This window comes from Aspergillus bombycis, assembly GCF_001792695.1.
Source record: "Aspergillus bombycis strain NRRL26010 chromosome Unknown contig00066, whole genome shotgun sequence".
Taxonomy (NCBI): domain Eukaryota; kingdom Fungi; phylum Ascomycota; class Eurotiomycetes; order Eurotiales; family Aspergillaceae; genus Aspergillus; species Aspergillus bombycis.
This window is the reverse complement of record NW_019170068.1, coordinates 148,771-170,945: the sequence shown is the minus strand read 5'-3', so window position 1 is coordinate 170,945 and position 22,175 is coordinate 148,771. Positions and strand designations below refer to the sequence as shown.

Here is a 22,175-nt window from a genome sequence, read left to right as displayed (position 1 = left end):
TTTTTTTTACCTCACCCTTAAAAAAATGAAACAAAAAAACCCAGACTAAGACAGCCGATGCATTCATTCCCCTCTCTGAATCTTGTCTCTCCCTATCAGTCCGTCACCACTGTACATACCTTAATAAGATTAAGAACCCATTCCGACATATTTATATTATTATATTTTACTATTGTGAAATTTTTGATTATCATCATCCCATTAGGATTGCTATTAATTATTGTAAGTGCTCTTTTTTTTTTTTTAACCCTTTCCTCCCGATTGTACAGGATATAGAATTTTTCCTATTTGTTGACTTTGGGACCCGTTCCTGATTTCCTGCCTCGTCTCCTCCCCCCCCCTCCGCCAAAATATCTCCCATTAATCTCCATCAGGTGCCTTGCGCTCCCTGGTTTTCTCTGGCACTGGTACTCTTCTTCTCCTTAATACATCTACCTACTTTCTGATCAGCCATTTCTTAAACGTCCTTCTTTTCTCGCTCTTACTCGGAAATTAGATCAGTCCACCGCTTCTCGTTCTGGATTTCGCGACTTTCCTGATACCTTTCGGCGACTTCTGGCTAAGGCGTGTCTCCTGTTGATCGCGCTCCACCCCTCGTTGGCATTCTACCAACATTTTATTTTACCCTTTTTTTTTTATTCTTAGCCCTCTATTTTCTTCTTCTTTTTTCATTTTTCCTTGATCAACCAGCGATACCTGCAATCCAGTATCTGTCGATAGTCTTGCAATTGCCGATTTACTGCTCGGAAAACGCTGCCGCCGCCTGTGCCATCGCCTCCCTGCTCCCCTCCCCGGCCACCGACCAACCGTTTAGCGTGTACGATAAGGGGCATACCTACCAGTGATCGCGCCGTATAGCGTTGACCCAGATGACCAGCCCTGATACGTGAAATTCAGCGACTGGATCCGTTGGCTATTATCGACTTTCTACATTGACCGTTGGCGAAGGTGTTGACCCTCGTGGCTGGTTGCCCGCCGGTATATATCGTGTCTGGAGCACTGTCTTGGTGCGCCCTTCATCACACGGTTCAACTCCTTCATACTACACATAATGTCCGTAGCGACCATGCTGCAACCGGCTTCCAGAACCTCTACGTCCTCTTCCTCATCATTTCAGCCAGTTTCGCGACAAAACACAATGTCTTCCCACGATACCCGGTCTCTCCGCCAATCCAAGCGGTTTTCAGTCACTGCACTGTACCTGTCGATGTCCGCGAAGGACAGAGACTTGGAAATCTCAGATGATTTGGCGAAGGGTAAGTTGACTATCTGTTCGCGCCATTGAATCCTGCTAATTTGTAACCAGCACAAAAATATCTACGAGAACTCAAGTCAAAGATCTCATCACAATCGAAGAAGAACTTCGTCCTGGAAAAGGATGTACGATACCTGGATTCGCGGATCGCCTTACTTATCCAGAACCGTATGGCCCTTGAGGAGGTAAGAACATCGCTAACTCATAGTCGTGGTCCCTAGCTAATAATCCTTAGCAAAACGAAGTTGCAAATCATCTCGACGAAGCCATTGATCCCCAGGAGGGTTTCTTCCCCAACGACGAGAAAACTCAGAAGTATGGCAATCTGCTCTTCCTTCTCCAATCCGAACCTCGTCATATTGCCCACCTATGTCGTCTCGTTTCCATGTCAGAAATCGACTCCCTCCTTCAGACAGTCATGTTCACCATCTACGGTAATCAATACGAAAGCCGTGAAGAGCATCTTCTTCTTACCATGTTCCAATCTGTTCTCACCTACCAGTTCGATAATACTCCGGAATACTCCTCACTTTTACGCCAGAACACGCCAGTATCCCGCATGATGACTACTTATACTCGCCGTGGCCCTGGTCAAAGTTACTTAAAACAGGTCTTAGCCGACCAGATCAATCGGTTGATTGAGTACCGCGATGTCGACCTAGAAATCAACCCGCTGAAGGTGTACGAAACGATGGTCATGGAACATGAGGAGAAACATGGCTCGTTGCCAGCGGATTTGCCGAGGTCCGTTACCGCAGAGGCTGCAGCAGAAAATGCCCAGGTCCAGGCCATCATTGCGCCGCGGTTGAGGAAACTGACGGAGATCGCCAATGGATTTTTATCAACCATCATCGACTCGGTAGATGAGACGCCTTATGGTATCCGATGGATTTGCAAGCAGATTCGAAGCTTGTCTCGACGCAAATACCCTGATGCCCAGGACCAAACTATCTGTACCCTGATTGGAGGCTTCTTTTTCCTTCGTTTCATCAATCCCGCCATCGTCACCCCGCGGTCTTATATGTTAATTGATGCAACTCCTACAGAGAAGCCTCGGCGTACGTTGACCTTGATTGCAAAGATGCTCCAGAACCTGGCAAACAAACCCTCCTACGCCAAAGAGCCATATATGGCCAAACTACAACCGTTTATTCAGCAGAACAAAGAGCGTGTCAACAAATTCATGCTGGATCTATGCGAGGTGCAGGACTTCTATGAGAGCCTGGAAATGGACAACTATGTGGCTCTTTCCAAGCGTGACCTGGAGCTGCAGATCACTCTAAACGAGATGTATGCCACTCACGCACTTTTGGAAAAACACAGTGTGGCTCTGGCTCAAGACCAACACTCGCACCTACATGAGCTCTTGAATGAGCTCGGCACAGCACCGACTCAAGTTCCACGCAAAGAGAACAGGACCATCACTGTTCCTCTCTTTAGTCGGTGGGAAGCAACCGTGAATGATTTGACATCCGCTCTAGACATTACTCAGGAGGAGATATTCTTTATGGAAGCTAAATCAACTTTTGTCCAAATCCTGCGATCTCTGCCTCAAAACTCAGTAGTCGCTCGCCGACCGCTCCGACTCGATCGCATTGCAGAGGCCGCAGCTACATTGAAGAACGATGCCGTCATGGTGCGGAAAGGTATTCGTACCATGGAATTGTTAAGTCAGCTACAGGAAATGGGTGTCATTGATCGGTCTGATGAGTTCAGCCTGCTGCGAGATGAAGTTGAACAGGAATTGGTGCACCTGGGATCTTTGAAAGAGAAGGTTCTGGACGAGACCAAGAAGCTTGAGGAAGTCTTTGCGACAATCCGTGACCATAACGCATATTTGGTGGGTCAGTTGGAGACATACAAGTCCTATCTGCATAATGTCCGTAGCCAGTCAGAGGGAAAACAGCGAAAGCAGCAGAAACATCAAGAGCTCGGACCCTACAAATTTACCCACCAACAGCTTGAAAAAGAAGGCGTGATTCGAAAGAGTAATGTTCCCGAGAACCGACGAGCCAACATCTACTTCATGTTCAAGAGCCCGTTGCCAGGTACTTTTGTTATTAGCCTGCATTACAAAGGCACGTACTCCGGTCTTCAACTCTACTTCCCTGTTCCTGGTATCCCAAATTTTCTTCGTCAATGGTATACTAACGAAGAGCATTGAACAGGTCGCGCTCGCGGGCTTCTGGAGCTTGATCTCAAGCTTGATGATCTGTTAGAAATGCAGAAAGATAACCTTGAGGATCTGGACTTGGAATACGTGCAATTCAACGTACCCAAGGTGCTAATGCTCTTAAACAAGCGGTTTGCACGCAAGAAGGGTTGGTAAGAAGCTTCTCTTGAAAGGTCTCTACTCTCCCGTTACGATGTATATGAAAACGAGCAACTAGCTCGAGGGCGAAATGCCCGAGCCCCAGTCCGTGCTTTTATTGTACACTAACTTCACGGACTATGATTTGGTGCCAAAACAAACTGCCAGTACAGCAACGGAAGTGTGCTTTGTTTGAACCGCCAGCTTTATACGATAATCTGCACAAGGGCGCATATGTACCCTTTTGACTGTTTCATGCCCCTCAAAGTGAGCAGGATTGACGGGCCGCATATGGACTATGATCTGTTTTGAAATTTTTGTATCGAGATGTGACTATAGGAGGACTGTAATCTGTCGAGAAAGGGAGTTCCTTTGATCCCGGTGTGGAGAGACAAAGTCCTTGCTGGTTCGAGGACAGTCGCCATGACGGGGATGATTGGGGTGGTTTTGCTTTACGTATACCCTGTTGGATGAATTTGTGTGTGTGTTTCTTGTTCCCGCTCTGATCTGATTTCCTTGGATGGCTCCGTTGTTTTGGCCCAGAAGTCGCCTGTTATGTCAAAATCTCACTATTTCATGTACATCTAGCAATTGTTAAATTCACGACCAACCGCTTCAGGGAAGTGTATAACCTAATGCCATACTATCAGTCAGGCTGATCCGAACCCTATCTTTTTTTCGCAGCATGTTCTCGATTAGCTTAACAAGGATCCAGATACACTACACAAACCTCTATATGTACCAAGGGCACTTTTCAAATCTAGCATTGACTTGATCATTATCATAGTACGAACTTAAGAATGTAGAAAGAGAGTGTTAATACAACCAATCATGGTTTTTCGTTGCCATGAAACCCTAACTCGAGGTACGTATTTACAAGCTTGCTTGTGAGAGGTATGACAAGGCACCACGTAAGCAAGCTTTCAAGTCTAGCTTTACGAAAATATACCTTTGCTTGGTCTATGTATGAATGTTATATGTAGATTTTCAAGTGTACAATTCCACCAAGTTAGGTTGAGATAAACATGCAAGGTATCTGTCAATCTCATTCCTTCGTTATAACATCAATAGTGGCGTATTTTATTGTCAATAGAAGACATATTTAGCAAGTGAAATTGCAAGACTATATATACCTGTTCCCCTAATCATTGTGTGAAGGTGACCCCCACAACTACAATACCTAGGTATAAACTGAGGAGTCCCGCGAATTATGTCCTAAATAGGTCAACCCCAAATCAGGGCAACAAACAAAACGGCACCCGCCGCTATAAGGGCTTTCAGCCCATTGCTTGATTCCAGATTCGATCCTGTAGACTCGTCTGTCTTTTCAGGCTTGTCTGCCGTGTCCGTCTTGTCTGTATCTTGTGTTGTGCGATCTGGGACGCCGTCCTTCCCTGGTTTGATCTCCATGATCTCGTCTGGCGCTTTCTCCCAGCGTCTTTGGGCCAGAGAAACTTCGTCATTCCCCATGTCAAAGACTGTGTATACCAACTTGAGGAAGTTGGCCCCGATTATGACACCGCCAAACTCCTTACTACGTTCAGGTTCAATCGTCAAAAAGCTTAGATAGCAGTAACCCTCCTTGTACTCTTTAAGGTTCGTGGATGAGGGAGCCTGAACTATGAACGGGTCGAGGGAGAAGTTGAAAGTTACGTCACCGAAATAGAATGTTAGCAACTTATTCGCAGGTGGTTCGTCGCAAGGAAACACCGGCTGGCCGTTCTCATAAAACTCGGTGACGTTAAGCTGGGAAAACAGGTCTTGCGTGATCGCTTTAGGGAAACCGATGAAGTCAGTCGCAGAAGAAAAGACAGCCCCTGTGGAAAAAGACTCTGGCGAAATGGACTTCGTGTTGGAGTCTGCTCCCACGGATAGTCCGGTAAGATTGACCCGGAATAACTTGCTGAGGTCTGGAGGCGATATAACCTGCAACGTATGGAGCTTATCAACATACTTGGCCTTGTTCACGCCACCGAAGAGAATGGTACCGGGTACATTGGTCTGATCATGGTTCTCCTCCATCCACATGCTGAAAGTAGGGGATTGGATAGCTTTCGCATGAACCAATGCTTGGGTGACAGAGATGAATTCCGAGTTTCTATTGCTGTATCCTAGGCCGAGTGTATCTATTCACAGTTTAATCCGACTGTGGCATGGGCTGAGCCCATGTATGTGGGTATAGTTCGATGGCAGCATCACAGGACAACTTACCACCTATCGAGGCCTTCTCATGTAGAGTAGCAAACCTCATATCTTCCAGTTTCACATCCCCAACGATCATCGTATCTGACATTATATCAATATTCCCCACGTCCTCCTGGTCGAACCCGTCAACGGTGGCATTCGTTTTTAATGTTCGGCTGCTAGTTGACGCGCTCGCATTATACCCATCAAGAATTCCGTGTTCTATGTATCCTGCCAACTCTTCGTTATCTCTCACCACCACCCAACTGCTGTCATCAAGAGTGGAGAACTGGGCTTTCAATTTCTGTGGTGGGCTTCGGACGGATATGTTAGCGTAGAAGAAGTCATTCTATGAGTTATAATGGTCAGGACAAGCGATTTTCTGTGTGTTTGACGAAGGCGAGCCATTTTGCTGCACATACCCCGTAGAATTTTAAATTGACAGTGCGGTCCCTCTTCTCACGACGATCATGACGATGGTGAGCACCTGCGAACCACCCGCCCTGCAAGGGCACCGCCAACACGGAAGGCGTGTCCTTCTTCTCCAGTATCAGGGCATTGGTATAGTAAGCAGCCCCTAGGGCCAGGCACCAAAACTTAATCATGTTGATCAATCGATTTTAGCATGCAATTCCGGTAACCGTTGCGTACAGTCCATCAACAGTGGACCTGACCAGCCTTTTATCCCTCGAGATTGGGTAAGGGGTCAAATTATTGAAACAAGACCAGCTCTTGTTTAGATAGTTAAAATGGCATGGAAGTCTTTTGGTTTGTTCCATTGGGCACTGTGATGTAACGTTTGCTCGGCGCAACTTCAAACAGACCCTCAACCCGCCATTGATTTAAGGGATATGTATATTTCTTTGTGGAAATTGACATCGTGAGGGGGAAGAACTCACCATGTGCGCCTTGGAAGGCTGATGTAGAGCCATACAGCATTCATTGTCCCCATAGATGGCAAGGACGGGGCACTAGGTTGCCATCAAAAGCTGAAACCGGTACAAAGAAGTTACTGAAACTTAATTACATCAATATGCTGCAGGACGACTCAATTGGTTCAACAGTATTCCCAAGCAGTAGGCCAAGATGGTGAAAGGAAAAGTGAGTCTAATGATGACGTTCGGCTAGAGAGAAGTCATGTGGATGGAGCACGTGAATTAGTATAGTAGTTCTAATATACAATTGGGAACATTATTGCCCCAAGTTTGAATATTCAGCATAGACAGACAATTTACAGTTGGGCTTGTGGTATCAGATAAGAAACGTCCAAAAGCTAGGGAAAACTAGCTCCTCCTCGAAGATGCGACGGACCTGGGCCAAAACGAAGCGCTCAACCTTGCCGACATTCTTCAGGACTTGCTTCCCATCTTCCTTCCGACCAATCTCACTTTCAACTCGGATTTCTTGCAATAAGCCTCCCTGGCGCTTCGGGGACGCGGTCGGGTCAGCACTAGACCATGGGCGATCGTCCTGGCCTCTCGCTTCTTGCTGGTCAGACCCGATCAGTGCATCAGCATCTTCCGCGGACAAAAAACAGAAATGAACTCGTTTTCGGATGTACGCGATGACTGCAACCCCATCGAATGTGATTCCCGTTACGTTGAGTTTCAGTGGCAACCCAACAAAACTAGGCATGGGATAATCAAGAAGAATCTCTGCGGTTAATGATAACCGCACATCCCCGGCGTATTTAGCGTGGCAAAGAACTTGAAAATCTTCCGGTCGGCGCTCGCGCATGCGAGGGGGCAGCCGAAGAGGATGTCCTGAGGCCATGGGGTCCTCCATATGTTCATCCTCGGCGAGTGGTCCGTGGTCCTTTCCTGTTGTGGCATCACCGCTGGGCTGATTGGACGCGGACGGATGAGAAGGGAGCGTACTAGAGGTCGAAGGACGTGAGGTAGGATTGCTAGTGTCGATATCAGCTTCCATGCGAGATGGATGCACCACAGCCGCGCCGGAGATGGATGGATGGCCCCTGCTGCTTGCGCCCATTCCAGGGTCGGTCCAGCCGTTTGCGAACGGTGTACCACCTGCAACCGCGGCAAGGGGAGTTTGTGTCCCCGACAATCCACCAAGGGACATAAGGTGGTATCCTAACGTAGAAGTTCCGCCAGGAATACCCGGAGTGCCCGCACGGGGAAGGAAGTGAGGGTTCAGGTGTTCCATTGGTGAGCGCAAAGCCGATGAGTGGAAAGCTTCATCGAATGGGTCTCGTAACGGGCGATTCATTGCCATTTCCTCGTGAAATGTGGGCTCGTTGCGTTCCCGGTGCCACTGGGTACCATGCCCGGAGACCAGCTCCTCGGACACATCGGACGTTTCGTCATCTTCATCCTCCTCATAGAAGTCGGTAAACGGCTCACAGATATCCTTCACCTCAAGATCAGGAGGTATAGTCCCGAAGTCGAACGAGTGAACTTGAACTGATCGGATAAAACGTGGGAGGGCCACCTGCTGGAACTTGTCATGGATGAAGGAGCGGATTCGCTCGGCCAGAGCCTCACCGTCCGGCCCAGAGGTGGCTGTCCTCCAGTCAACTTCGATTGACATTACATGTGCAGCAGACAATTATTCGGCGCGAAGTGGGCAAAAGAGGGGTGGGTATGTGAAAGCGAAGAATCGCTTGGACGAGAGAGGACCGGAGCTGGTGGTGAAATTGCGCCGCAATGCGAGACTCCACAGGGATTAATTTAGGCGCAGTCGCCGCGGACCAACTCGCGTCCCGCGCCAGTCACGTGATGCCGCAGTAACCTCATCGATGACATTGTAAATCAGCAGTGGACGTCTTCCCATGGCATTTCCCGGCCACAATCCCAAAGTACAATGTTCAAGGATATCCCAGGCACCTCGTAAGGGTCTCAGGATCGCTGGTAACCCCCTTTGGAGGGCTTTTACGATGCATGCGGCTTTCACACCGCTTTAGGTTTACCTGACCCAGTACTTTGGTTCACCAGTGCAGCCGACGCCATTTCGGGGCATATTAGAGGATGGCACAATCTCTGCGGCGCCGTACGGTGGGAGCCCTGGAACAGCGTGTTCGCCGGGCACAAGGGCCTACAACGAGCACTGCTCTCGCCCCCTCTCTTCCTGCCTTTGGCTCCTCGAACCTATCCATCGGTTCCACTTCACATCCGATTAGTACCCAACATTCAAGATTCTAACCACTATCATTGGTGATTTTCACTCATGAATCACACTCGTGCATTTCCTCCTATGACTCTTTTGACAGGGGGGATCTCCCTATGATTGTCTTTCTAGCATGCATCTTGGTGTCTGATTGTTCGCCTGCGGCAACGTCTTTTTCCTCTTGAGGGGGCACGTCGTACCGCAGTCTCCTCGCCTTGCTTTTCTTTCAAGAGAAGGTGATAGGCCTTCTTGGCGCAGAGGCGAAACGCCACGTATGTATCTGCTGCTTCTTGCGGTGGGCTGGCAACAAGGGCCGACGCTACCGCATCGGGTCCGCAGGACACAACGCAGTCCTTTGTGCGTACCTTGGAAGGAAGAATATCCCGCCCCTCAATCCGCAGCATAGCAGTTCTCTGGCTTAAACATCTGTCTTATAATTCAAAATTCTTATGGGTCTCTAACCCTCTAACTGCGGGATTTGACCCATCACTTGCGCATCACTTTCCAAAGACAGTTTAACACATGATCCTCCAGAACCTAATATACGCGCGCACCTCATGCTCACTGACTCGGTATCTCTATTATTTCGTTGGCTCTCAATCAATCCGGATCGCCGCTGGATAACAAGCATCTGTGCCCCGTTTCATTATTTGATTCGACGAGCCTGTAATCAGATGATGAGAGACGTATGCGGTGCTAATGCAGCCGCTGACATACGTTGCTAATCATAGTTGCCAAGAGTGGGTTTTAAAGAAGAAAAAAAAATTTTCTGAAAGAAAAGCTCTTGGAGTTTTTAATTGTTCCGTGGGAGCGGTTGGACCGCCTCGCTCGCAAATGATGACAACCGGCAGAAGGCGATTAAGATGAAATTGAGCGCCCCTTGTTCATACCTTGGATAGGCTCCTTTACATTCTTGTCTTTAACGCACTGTGCCCAGCGATGAACAATGAGATTGGGAAAGCCCGCCGTTTCATGATATGCATCCGGGGCTCATAAGCTTATTCTTCCACATGAAATGCTCAACAACTGAAGTTGGCGATAGATTTAGGAATATGTAGTGAGACATTTCTCCTGCTATAGTATATACGGATCTAGGATTTGCCTTGGCCATCGCCGTGACTACGGCAGTATTATTGTAGAGACTTTGAGGCTAGACAACCTTCAGAGATGTTTTAGTTGAAGGCTATTCTCTAAGAGCTCTCTAGTATGATCGATCTTCCAACGCTTGACGGGTAAAAATCCTTCAGGAATATGGGGCCAAATGATGGATCCATCGCATCAAAAGGTCGATCCTTATGACTTCATTGTGTAACTCCTTGCAAACATAAGAGTGAATAGAAATCACTATCGGGGAGTCCAGTGCCTTACTTGCAACATATTCTCGTCTCAGTTCAAGAAAATACTATAATCAGATCAAAAATGTAGGATTCAGCTAAACAACTTCGACATACAGCGCAGCAAATGCCTTGGTAGAAAAGACGCAGCAAGAACAACAAACAAGCGACAATGTGGCTTTAACAAGAAACCTTTGCCCCAGTAGTAAGTTCAGAGGGCACATCGCAGAAACGAAACAACAGGAGGATGCGGACAGGCGCTTGCAACCAGTAGTAACCACAAAACAGAACAATGCGTACGCTATGAGAGAAAAGCCGAGCCGGGGCATTCATGGTATTGACAGACGGCAAATAGACAAAAAACCCCTTTTTTTTTTCTTTTTCTCTTTTTCTTAGCTCCCGATTAAGCTCTCGTGATCTCCAAAATGGTTCGCTTGGATACATCGAAGTGTTTCAAAAATACAAAATTCGAGGAGGATTGCGAGTGCAGTAGCACTGTAGTATTGAGAAAGGCTAGGCTGGACGTGCTTCTGGAAGCACATATCGAAAGGCGATGGTTGAGGTCCCACATCCCCTGGCCTTTCTGGACCCAGTTAGCGAGAGCTTTTTGAAACAGCCGCCACAGTTGAACTCCTCCTACCAGTAACTTTTCTAGTCCCTAGCCACCATGAGCAGGGCAGTTGTAGCCCTCACGGCGCCGGACTTGCTGTCTCACGCCGGTGCAGGATGTTCCTCGCTTTGCGCAGTAGACAACATCACCTTCGGGGTGAGTACAGCCGCAGTCGTACTTGTAGAAGTATTGCGAACACATTCTGAAGACTTGAGGTTGATGGAGCTGAAAAAGGTGGACTTATTGAGAGATAAAGACAGTCAAGCCGACTCGGTCGAGCAACTTATGGATTTCAGGGAGGACGAAAGATGTCGAGCTCGAAGATCTGCTTGGAGGGCAAGACTGAGAGATGAAATCGCTGTGATGTTGTCCTGATAGTTCGACGGATTGTGAAGACCTTAAATAACAATTGCTCGGTCTTGCTTTTGTACCAAAATGATAGAGAATGACTGCGGACAGCTGTGCCGCAATAGCACCATTTACAAGAAATAACAAAAAAGGTACCAAAAGGGGCTTGGAATAAATAATTACAATAATAAAAATAATAAAATGATCTTTAATAAAAAAAGAAAGCCGGGGCAGAAGAATGAAAGTAAGAACAAGGTTAGTCAAGATCTCAACTACGGACACAGCGCCTTTCCTCTTCTTTTCTTTTTTTTTCTTGCGCCCCCATCCACAAAGAGGCATTTAGAGAAATGCGCCGGAGAAGTTGGTGACACGATCTACATCACGTTCAGGGGAAGATTTCAACGAATGAACCAAATGGTAAATTGAGCTTCCGCAGAACTACTGCACGGAGTTTCCCCAACACCAAAAAAGATTGGCGGCTATGCGGATGGTCTGTGAAGGTGGTGTCCACCTGAGGTTGGCGTAAGACAGTTATTACTAGAGTGAGCCATAACTGTAGTGGCCAGAATAGCAACGAAACTTCGGTTGTAGCCCTGCCGGGAGCTTCAATAGACTTTCCCAGATGCATCATGAGAAACTTTGACATCATCTTCAGGACAAGACCCATGCATCAGGCAGGGAAGGGCCAGTCACATATGCAAACGAAAAAGCCAACAGTTGCGCTATCAAATCAGTTCTCGCAGCCAGCCAACAGTACTCTCACAGTTTAGGGTCATGCCGCAACCAGGCACTGTTCCTTAATAGGCATCTGACGAATGTCACGCAGTACCTTACCTAGATTTATCACTAGGCTTATCACAAAAGTCTCTTTATCATGTGTACCTCAAGGCCCCAATTGATGGATGGAGGGGCAAGAATATCTTCCAACGGTCCAATCTAATCGGCCCGATATCCAAGTCGATAATCATCGCCAGTCATGTCTACCACCTTGCGAGCACTGTGCCTGGCACTAACCTGAAGGACACTGCGGTAATACTTGACACATGGGCCACCTGCTCCAGTCAAGGGTGCCGCAGTTTCTGGGCATATGCCTGTCTGACAAAGATATCAACAAACAAGGAGTACCTATAGGGCTCCGCTGAGGCATATTGGAGAAACCGTGGCCAAGGCTCGCAGACTAGAGGGAATAATCTGCAAGAACCGCACAGCCATCACGGAAAGGTTGGCCTTGGTGCCTTGAACTGACCAATGCCTGGGGCAGAGGAGGTAAACGCAGTTGGTGATACCTGCAAGACATGAGTGAGCTCCTCCTCACCCTCGGAAACCAGAGCGAGATCGCACGATAGCACGACGCCCTCGGAATTCAGATCAAGTGAGACTATGCGGTTCCTGCCTTATGACGGCCCCATTTGATGGCCATGTTGGTGTGATAATGGCACAGGGTTTCCACTGCCGGCTAGTCTAGCGTTCGGCAGTGCAAGACAGCAAATCTCCGCCTATCGATTTCTCGTGTTCTTCATAACCACCTAAGCTGGAAAGCTCGGGGTCAACTCTAATTGAGTGACAATTGAATTCAGAACGACTGCACCGCATTGCGGCGCTCATCCATTGGGGAGTAGATAATCATCCTATGGTCAACGGCAGTCACATTTGGCCCTCTCAGCCGCTGAGCATCCGCGCCACGTAGTGGACGGTCGAGCGATACGGCACGGAGACAGGGGGCGCTAAATCTGCGACAATCAGCACCTCAAACGGGGAGGGCACGGCCCCAATTTAGCCGCCGTTGGCTTTTGCGCCAGAACATAGTGGATAATCAGAAGTTATTTGGCTTCGAGTGTTTGGGGTTTATCTTGCGGCAACTGGAGGCTCAGAGCACGTGATGGTTTTGTGCTGCGTTTTGAGAGCCGCTTGTTGATTTAGGTTATTTTTCTCTCTTTTTCTCTCCTTTTATTTTATGCAACTTCCTTTCCCAAGCTCATGATCAAAGATTATTTCAAAGATGTTTCTGATTCTTGCAAATTCAACGGGCGTTGGCGAACGTTGTGTTCTCCCGGAATATTCAAGGTCGTGGAGCACTTATCGCATACCATGTCCTACTATGGACAAAATGTACTGAACTAGTCCTACTGACATCATTTTGGAAGAGGACCGTACATTAAGTCAGTCAACAAAACAAAACAAACAGACCAGCTTTGATTTCCCCCAATGTGGCTGAAACTTGCCCTTGCTTGGGTAATTTAACCTATCCCTTACCGTTCTGCCTTCTAGAAAGCGTCAGGAAAAAGTGTCAACTCAAGCATGCTGCCAAGCGGGCGAGACTAATTGGCTGGGGTCATGTGCCCCTGGATACTACATACTAGTAGTCCGGAGTAGTACTTAGTCTCTTGATAAGGAATGTGGGAGGCAAAAAACGTTCTGTACACCGTCGTCCCTTCTGGGTACGCGGAGTGACCCCTCAGCCTATCGATCACTGATAGCAATCCAATAGTTCCGGCACGTTTCTTGGCTTCACTTCCTGGTTGCTGATCACCCGAGGCTGATTTTTCGGGTCGTATCGGCCCAGATGCTTGTACAAGGGACAACACCTCAGCTTGCGCAACGAACGGCCAGCTTCGGCTTGGCAGGTTACTGGGGATTCCCCCGGATACTTGAGGGAGCTATGCACATATTGGCGACAACTCACCGGGTCTTACCTGAGCCAAGAGTTTTGAAGGAAGGGGGGATCTTCCAAAATGACGTTCTCTGCCCCGCCGAGACATGAAAGAATGTTCGAAACATGTGAATTACAGCGTGTCCCGGTCCACCTCGGGGAAGCAGATTGGGATATTCAACCTCTGTACGGAGTAATCTGGGACTCTCCACTATCTCTACAGGTGGGATGGACACAGATCGACGTCCCTCCCGGTATCATCCATGAACCTTGTCGACCCCTCTTCCCTCCTGAGGATCTTGGCTGTTTCCCTCTCATGTATAAATAGGTAGCCGAGTCCAACCGAGAAATCTCTCCAGATCAATCTCAAGCCTCTTTCTTCTTCTTCTCATCCTTCAGTCCAAAGCTCTTTCAGTGTGCCAAAGACTTCGAAGCCATCTACTCTTCTATTCTATCTCTTTCCCAGCCCCAAAAGACAAACCAGATACCAATCTACTTTGCAAGATGTATACCTACACTCCTACCCACAAGTTCCTCGTTCTCTCTCCCATCCATTCTGGTCCCATGAATGACCAAGTCGAGAGCAAGGAGCCAACTCAAGTCCGTGAACGCTCCAGCAGCCAGTCTTCTACAACCTCCACCGGATCACAGCTGAGGGGTGTCTTCTCCCCTCTCCCCGGTGGCTTCCTCTACCTGGGACACGAGCAAGACAGAAACTAAAGTCTGACGCCACATAAGCTTGCGCACGCCATCCCACTTCACCAATCGCGCTGGACACGATACATCTGCAAGCGACTCGGCCCAAATCCACCCTGCACCGGACGAAGGGAAGGAGCACTAGCGGTTTCATTTCTTTATTGTTTTCAAACATCGGTTTCTTTACGAGATGGTTTCTTATCTCCCTGAATGATTTTTTTGTTGTTTCGGTGTTCATCTCCTCACCATATCAATGATACCACACTGCCAGGGGGAAAGGGGGGAAAAGTGAAGAATGAAGTGAATGTTTGCCAAGGAGATGTTGATATAGTTGCCAAGCCCTGTGCAGTGAAAATGAAAATCAATAGGCTGTCCTGTGTTGTTCCACAGCCAAGCAACAATAGATTCAAGATCGACTTCGTCTATTAGCCTGCCAAGATCCCTTGTCTGTATCACGTATACTGTATAAAAAAGTAGAGGTAAAAAAGTACGAAGCTATCCCCCAGGGTCCTCGTTCTCCGTGACCCCAACTAGGCAAAAGCCCGCCGTGGAGTAACTCGAAGAGGGAAAATCACCAACGCTATCTCAAGCTTACTATAGCTTACTGAATCTACCAATCAGTCCATGCGGATCCTCAGATCCTCATTTTCCAGGAGACACGCACCACCGATTAATAATCCGTAGGTTACTATTACGATAACCTAAAATTCTAGATTGTCGCCTTTCCCGCGGAAAGACTTACCCCGTCAAGTCAAAACACCCACACTCGCATCCCTTAAACCCGCGAGGGACAAGAGCAAAAAAGGAAAAAGAAAATTCAACCCGAAATTGCATCATCGTCATAATCACTGATAAGCCGAAGCCAACCTGGAGGTGGGGTGTGGGATCGACAACACCTTCTAGGCCGGAGGGATGTCGGTGTAACCCAACCTCCCTCGAAATACTATGCAAGAATGCTTTATTCGTTATCGTTACTTTCTTGGCTGTTATGTGTACACCCTTCAATGCATAAGCTGGGTGGCACATTATTTTCTACTGTGTGCATACGTACGTCCATAGGCATGCTGTGCTCATCGGTTAGCGCAGATCAGATGTATCATACTTAGGGTTCGTTCTTGCATGTTTGCCAAGATGGGGTCTGGAGGTCATGGGATTGGGGCTGAGTAGGACGAAAAATAGCATACTTACTGCAGGATAACATCATAATTTATTTATTTTTCTTTTGTTTATTTGTTTGTACTTACTTACTGCTTCTCCTCTTTGAGCGAGGAGGATGTTGGAAGATTAGTTAGATTCATAGTATCGTAGGTTCGAGGGCTCTTTCTAATCAGTCTCAGCAGCTTGATAGAGTCAATTGTATACAACATTATTTCATTTGCCTTCTCTCCCAACCACTCCCATGCTAGTAGCTGTTAGACAAACTAGGAAATATCCATTATAGTCTTGGTGCTCAGAAAGTTAATACATCTGACAACTCTGCCCACCCAGGGCGGCCCTCTTCACTCCAAACTCTCGTGGTAGCAGAGATTGGACCCTATAATAGAGAGTACAAGAGTATTTCTGAAACGCTTAGCCGGGCTATAAGCCGGGGGCTAGAGGGTCGATTACCGGAAAGCTATATTAACTAAGATCTCTAGATCTTATACAGAGCTCAACCCCTGTTGCTTGTTGTCCGCCCCAGCTGTTGGGTCATTGTAACCCTCGAGGGTATTCTCTGCTCATCTTGACAATTCATGTGCAGGAATAGAAAACATATGTATACTCGTCTGAAAGCAACATGTACCAGTAGCTGACCATAGACATGGTGGTTGAGCAGGGCATCATAGGATGGCACATTAAGAATATATCCAGGAGAAATACTCCTTTCTCTCTCTCTCTCTTCTTATACTGATAGCTATTATTATACTCCCAGTTGAATTGCATATTCCTCCTGCGATATCACCTAATCTAAGTGTGCCTCATAACTCTGCCGAAGAAGCTTTTTCATAGTAGACTATCCTCTAATGAGCCTATATCACTTCGACTGAAGGATGTACCACACCCCCATGTTCTAAATGGCTCCATAAAGCTCCTTAGATGGGGCACTGCTCCTTCTCATCCATGTATTAACCCCTCCTAAGCCTCAATGAACTGGAACCTCACTCTAATGATTAGATCAAAGCACGGACATATTTTTCTTTTCTAATAAAAACACTCAGTTATGTTATTTGGGTGTTTGGAGATTCAATAAGCTTAGGTGCAGAAGACCCAGGATAACAAGAAGAGCCCCATAGATCACTCAACCCGCTTGTCCAAACCTTGTATGACTCCACCAAGAATACATAACCAGAATCACATACCAGTATCTCAAATATTCTACTCCAACACTATGTGAAATGCATCTGACCACCCCACAACACACACTCATCCGCATATACACACTAAAGCCAACAACCGACGCTTAAATCTATAAATATCAGCAAACGGCCCGAACACTTAAGATCCCTGTCAATCTGAAGATCCTCTTAGCCGAGATTCTTGGCTGTTCCCCAACGGCCGCGTCCAACAATGGGATTATAAATGAGCCTGAAACGAGTCATGTGGTATCCATTGTGAAAGATTGTTATACACCAACATTGGATGCAACGTTAGTCGTACATGTTATTTCCCGTTGTTCTTGTGACTTGCTTCCATTTGTTTGTATGGGGCCAAACACATGCTCCGCCCCGTTCGCCTCGGCGCTGAGTGTTTCAATTTTGACGCCGTTGCGAAGTCAGTCAACAGGTATATTATTACTTGGGGATCTATTCATAGATTCCGAGACAGTATTAGGTAGTCTAGAGTCTCTAGGTAGAATTCAGTAAATCTTCCAATTAATATGTTACTGTACTAAAACTAGGCATGCGGGGATTTGCCATAGTATAGAAGTAGATTAGCGTATATGCCCTAGCTCAATGTACATGCTCAACCATGAGAGTTGTTATTACTGTCAAGCAATAGAGGTATATCTAAGGAGGTGGAAATGGGGGGCACGACCATGAACCGCATGTGAAATGTTTCCAATGGATAGTAAACATATTAAATTACCCTCAAATAGTCCTGCTCAGCTAAGATGTCCGCCATGTCATATCAAAAGCCCCCCTCTTAGGAGGATTGTGACTTGGTAACAGTGAAGACCAGAAGTTAAAAAAGCTGCTCAAGTAAAAAGAAAAATAGACGGGATCAATTTACAGTCAGGGCTATAATAACAGGGAAAGAAAAGAAAATTGAACAAAGGAACTAAAAAATTTATTCTGACAAAGGAAAAATAAAATAAATAAAATAAAAAAGGCTAAACATGGATATGTATGCGGGAACAAAGGTTGCTGGTACAAGAGAGGACAAACCGATAGCTGCAACAGAAGGGGCCGAAAACTGCTGGGTATCATGGGGTATCCAAATAGCCTCTCTGTTTATTGTTGGGAATCTAAGACCCTGTTTGACTCGAATTTTCCTTCCAAGTGTGATGTTCGATTGAGATGAGCCTTATTCCATCTTGAGCGTGGAGCTCTAAAGTCCTATGTGGACGACACGGCATCTCGGCAACGGGTGGGATGTGTTAAAAGTTGTTGGACATATTCACATATTCAAATCCCGGAATACAGGGGTGAAGCCAACAACCAGAATAGCCTGTTTGTTTTGATTGGTATTGCATGGGCACACCAAGATGTTGACATGTTAACCTATCGGGTTGGTTGAAGAGAAATAGAGAAATAACAAAGATGATCTTGATCTACCGGTCATCACCAGCCCTTGACTTCGCTCGTCGACGGAAGAAATCCATCACCTTCCTGGCCGCACCAGAGCTGCCAGAGTGGTGTGATGAATCGCGCTCGTACTCATAGGCATCGGCAAATTTTCGATGATTCTTCTGTAGGACACTGGCTCCTCTTGTTGGTCGGGCAGCTGACGTAGATTGCCGAGGCGCGCTGTCATATGGGCCGTTGTATTCTTCGTAGTAGTTCGGTGTCGAGTGATTGGCGTATTGGTTCCGATAATAGTGATCATTGTCGTTCTGGTACACCTGCTCAGCCGAGTAGGACGTTGGTTGATACGTCACAGATTGGGTTCCATGCAACACTGCAAACTGCTCATCAATACGGGCCTGGTAGTTGACGGGCTCATCTTGGACGAAGACCTCATCTGCCGGTGCCCCTTCTGGCATGACTCCTATTGCATCATGTGTTCCGTGGCTGGTCGCACGTGCACGGGGTCGTAGTTCCCCGGTTGATGGTTTTTGCGGAGCCCGATTATCCGTGGAGCGATCAGCTTGTGACTCTTCATCAGGGGTTTGAGATCTACTCGAAGAAAGACCCTTGAGGGAGAATGACGCCGGCAAGAGGGAGAATCTACGAGGCCGACTCTCGCCACCTGTCTCGCTCGTCTTCCGGTTTGACCCATATTGCATGGATCGCCGTGAATCCATAGACATCCGGGGCATATCGCCACCATTAGGGTCTCTCATACTTGTAGGAGGATAACGTTTGCCGCTTTTTTGACGAGCATTTGCCTGTCCACCACGTCCTCCAAAAATGGACCCAGACCGCCCAAACAATTTCTCGCCAATTCCCGAGACAGTATTTGATCTCTTGTGGCCTTTCGGGGGCTCTTGTCGGGGGGTTGTATTGAATTTTGCAGGAAGAGCCTGGGTGCTCGGACGGCCAATCGACACCGCAGTCTGTTGTGAAGGGTCCTGAGGCATGGGGTTCGAGATAACATATTGCTTGCTCTTCGGTTGTGCCAGCCGACCATGCGCATTGGTTGCCGCCACAGTGGGAGCCACGGGCTGTCCGTAGGATCCTCGCGACGGTAAACGACCGGTATTGAATGAAGACATGGACGCACCCGTGGTAGGCCGCATAGATTGTGGCTGGGGCATTGTCCCGGCTCCCGTAAGTGCTGTCGAGTCCGAAGTTGAACGAGGCAAATGCCCAGATGGTGGGCGCTGTGCCTTGGAATCTCCGGCCTGTGCGCTTGGCGCCATAGGCGCGCCTTGCGGTACGCCACTGGTGGGTGTGACTGTCTCAGCATCTCGGCTATTTGACCTTGCTCCAGTGGGCGCATGCTCAGCGGTTTCAGCAACACTCGATGGGCCAGCGTAGTTGATCCAATGCCCTCCCCTCTCGTAGTCTGAGACGAAGGGGCAACATATTCGACCTGAACGGTTCTCCGTTTCGTGTCCCGGGGAGTCTTGGAGCTCTCGGCAGGCTGTTCCTGTGAGATATCGCCAGCGTGGTGAACAAGGCCGCCCAGAGAGGGGACTGTGCTTTGATAGATTTTGGGAGGCTCTCTAACCGACGCACTGCGTCCGAGGGATGGGGCCTCTTTAGGTTGTTCTGTTGGATGCAACGAATTAACAGGTAAACAGTGTACACTTCCCGAGAGCGCCGTACCATGAGAAACGGTCGTAGTAGCAATATCAGCGACCTTGGTTGTACTGCTAGTTATGTGTGATACAATGTGCGAGTACTCATTAAGCCAACTATGCCGTGCAACCTCGAACAGATCTGCTCGCTTCCGCGGATCCGGAACCAATATCCGTCTCAAGAGGTCACGGGCATGTGGAGTCACATACTCGGGGAACGTGAGAGGAGTCGTGACAATATACTTATAGAGGAGGTTGATATTATCACCGTCCGGATTGGCGGGGTCATCATCGAATGGCAGATAACCGGCAAGCATTGCATACTAAGCAAGCGGACATGTTAGCTTCTTCAACGAGTAGGGTGGATTACAAACAAAAAACGCTATCGGCCCAGGCCCTTACCAAGATGACACCACAGCTCCAAACGTCCACTTTACGTCCGGTATACAGCGAATCGCTAACGACAAGCTCTGGTGCAGCGTAACAGGGACTCCCACAGCTGGTTTGCATCAAATCACCACGCCTTAAGCCCTTAGCATTAGGCTTGTCAAGGCGCATCCTCTTTACAAACTCCTTGTTTGTAAGATTATATTCGATCTCCTCGCCAAGCTCATCTATCGGATCGAAGGTGTTCGCGAAACCAAAGTCTGTGATGATGATGTTACGATTTCGATCCAGTAGTAAGTTTTCCAACTTTAAGTCTCGATGGACAATGCCCTTTTTGTGGAGGTAACCAACTCCAGATACCAACTGCGCAAAGAGACGTCGAGCTGCATTGTCTTTGAGATACCGATTATTCAGGATATGATCAAAAAGTTCGCCCCCAGACGCATATTCCATAATGATACCGATGTGCTTATCAGTCTCCACCATCTCGTGTAATCGGACGATGTTGGGATGGGAAAGATCGCGCAAGATCGAAATTTCCCGGTAAATCTTGGGCAGCCGGCTGGGGTTCGATCCGAGAGACTCCCTCCGGATTAGCTTGATAGCCACCTGGATACTGCCATCCCTCTTCCACCCCAGCTTCACTTTCCCGAACTCACCCTCTCCTAGCGTTTGTCCTAAAATGTACTGACCGAACGTTGTCTCCTTCCGCTTAATTGAATTCTCGTTGTAATCATGCCGACTCCGCAGCCCGCCGCGGCCTCCATCATCCACGCCGTCACTACCCACCAAGCCCAGCCCAGGGGTCGGAGTACCATCAGTCGACGGTGATACTGATGTACCGGATTGTCGGACCTGTTCTCGCTCGATGTCCACCGACGGGTCGCTCACTAAGACTTGATTGATCAATGTGCTCGACTCCTTGGCCAAGGTCCCTTGACCCGGCAACGCTCCGTGGGGTTTTCCGAGCGCATGGGCGCAGAAGACGAAGCTGCCTGGCTTCGACTGTTCACCCCTCCCACTCCTCCGGACTGGTCCTCGGACGTTCTCGGGGCTGTTCGCCGGGACCGTGAGTCCTCTCTTCTCCTTTCGCGGTTGTTTGCGCTCCGCTCGTCGCCTTTGCTCTTGCCTTGGCGCGAACCTGGAGCCCTCTCGCTTGATCCGTGATTCCGCTGTGTTGAAGAGGTCCTTGGTGGTGGAACGGGCGGTGCACCGAGAAGGTCCGGGTATATTGGGGATCGGTGGTTATTCTGGGCGGGCGCAGGCGCCGCCGAGGTCAGGGCTGGGGATGCATGGGCGGCGTGTGGCAAGGACTGCGATTGGAGGTCGTTCATAGCCGAGAAACCTGTCGGGGCCAGGACAGAAGATAGCTGCTGATAACTTAGCGCACTGTTCATGATACCTCCGAATGTGTGATTTGACGGTCACGGCTGCTGCATCGACCCTGGGAGGGAATTTGAATAATGACGTAACGCATAACTGAAGTGTGAGGCTGATACAAAATTCTGACGGGAATGTAAAGTAGTAATAGTGGTGGGATGGGCTGTTGTGAAATCAGGAACCGTTTGCATAGCAGGCGACATACCTCGTTTAATCAAGGTGCCACAGTGGCTAAGGGGGAAATGATACTGCGTTTCCGAGACAGCTTCTCCGAGCGCGTAGACAGTTTTTTGAGTGATCACTTCACTGTTGATTGGCCAATTGCGATCGGCGGTTGGAACTTGATATATCAAAGCCCTCCAGAGGGTTGTGTATTTTTTATTTTTATTTTTCTTTCTTTTTTTGGGTGTAAAAAAAACCTGTCCGCTAGATTCGAGTGCTAGCTGCTGGTCCGTTCGGTCGGGCACCTAAGTTATTGTTTTCAGTTAGTTCAACAATGGTCGGAGCAACC

The 22,175-nt window shown here is 48.1% G+C and overlaps 4 protein-coding genes across 4 annotated transcripts; 1 reads left to right on the top strand and 3 right to left on the bottom strand.

Moving 5' to 3' along the window:
* Positions 1 to 1,138: 1,138 nt before the first annotated feature.
* Positions 1,139 to 3,584, top strand: ABOM_008823 (Ras GTPase activating protein IRA2; the record flags this gene model as incomplete). The annotated part of the gene is made up of 4 exons (XM_022535952.1): positions 1,139 to 1,256; positions 1,307 to 1,440; positions 1,491 to 3,372; positions 3,424 to 3,584. The coding sequence occupies 4 exons, from the start codon at positions 1,139 to 1,141 to the stop codon at positions 3,582 to 3,584; spliced, it is 2,295 nt and encodes a 764-aa protein (XP_022387425.1).
* Positions 3,585 to 4,790: 1,206 nt separating this feature from the next.
* ABOM_008822 (putative aspartyl protease) lies at positions 4,791 to 6,355 on the bottom strand (the record flags this gene model as incomplete). The annotated part of the gene is made up of 3 exons (XM_022535951.1): positions 4,791 to 5,692; positions 5,778 to 6,099; positions 6,173 to 6,355. The coding sequence occupies 3 exons, from the start codon at positions 6,353 to 6,355 to the stop codon at positions 4,791 to 4,793; spliced, it is 1,407 nt and encodes a 468-aa protein (XP_022387411.1).
* Positions 6,356 to 7,001: 646 nt separating this feature from the next.
* mdm12 (ERMES complex subunit MDM12) lies at positions 7,002 to 8,300 on the bottom strand (the record flags this gene model as incomplete). Its single annotated transcript, XM_022535950.1, has 1 exon — positions 7,002 to 8,300. One exon carries the CDS (start codon positions 8,298 to 8,300, stop codon positions 7,002 to 7,004), a length of 1,299 nt encoding a protein of 432 aa, XP_022387424.1.
* Positions 8,301 to 18,265: 9,965 nt separating this feature from the next.
* ABOM_008820 (putative serine/threonine protein kinase (Kin4)) lies at positions 18,266 to 21,681 on the bottom strand (the record flags this gene model as incomplete). Its single annotated transcript, XM_022535949.1, has 4 exons — positions 18,266 to 19,740; positions 19,836 to 20,220; positions 20,300 to 21,174; positions 21,234 to 21,681. The coding sequence occupies 4 exons, from the start codon at positions 21,679 to 21,681 to the stop codon at positions 18,266 to 18,268; spliced, it is 3,183 nt and encodes a 1,060-aa protein (XP_022387410.1).
* Positions 21,682 to 22,175: the final 494 nt, after the last annotated feature.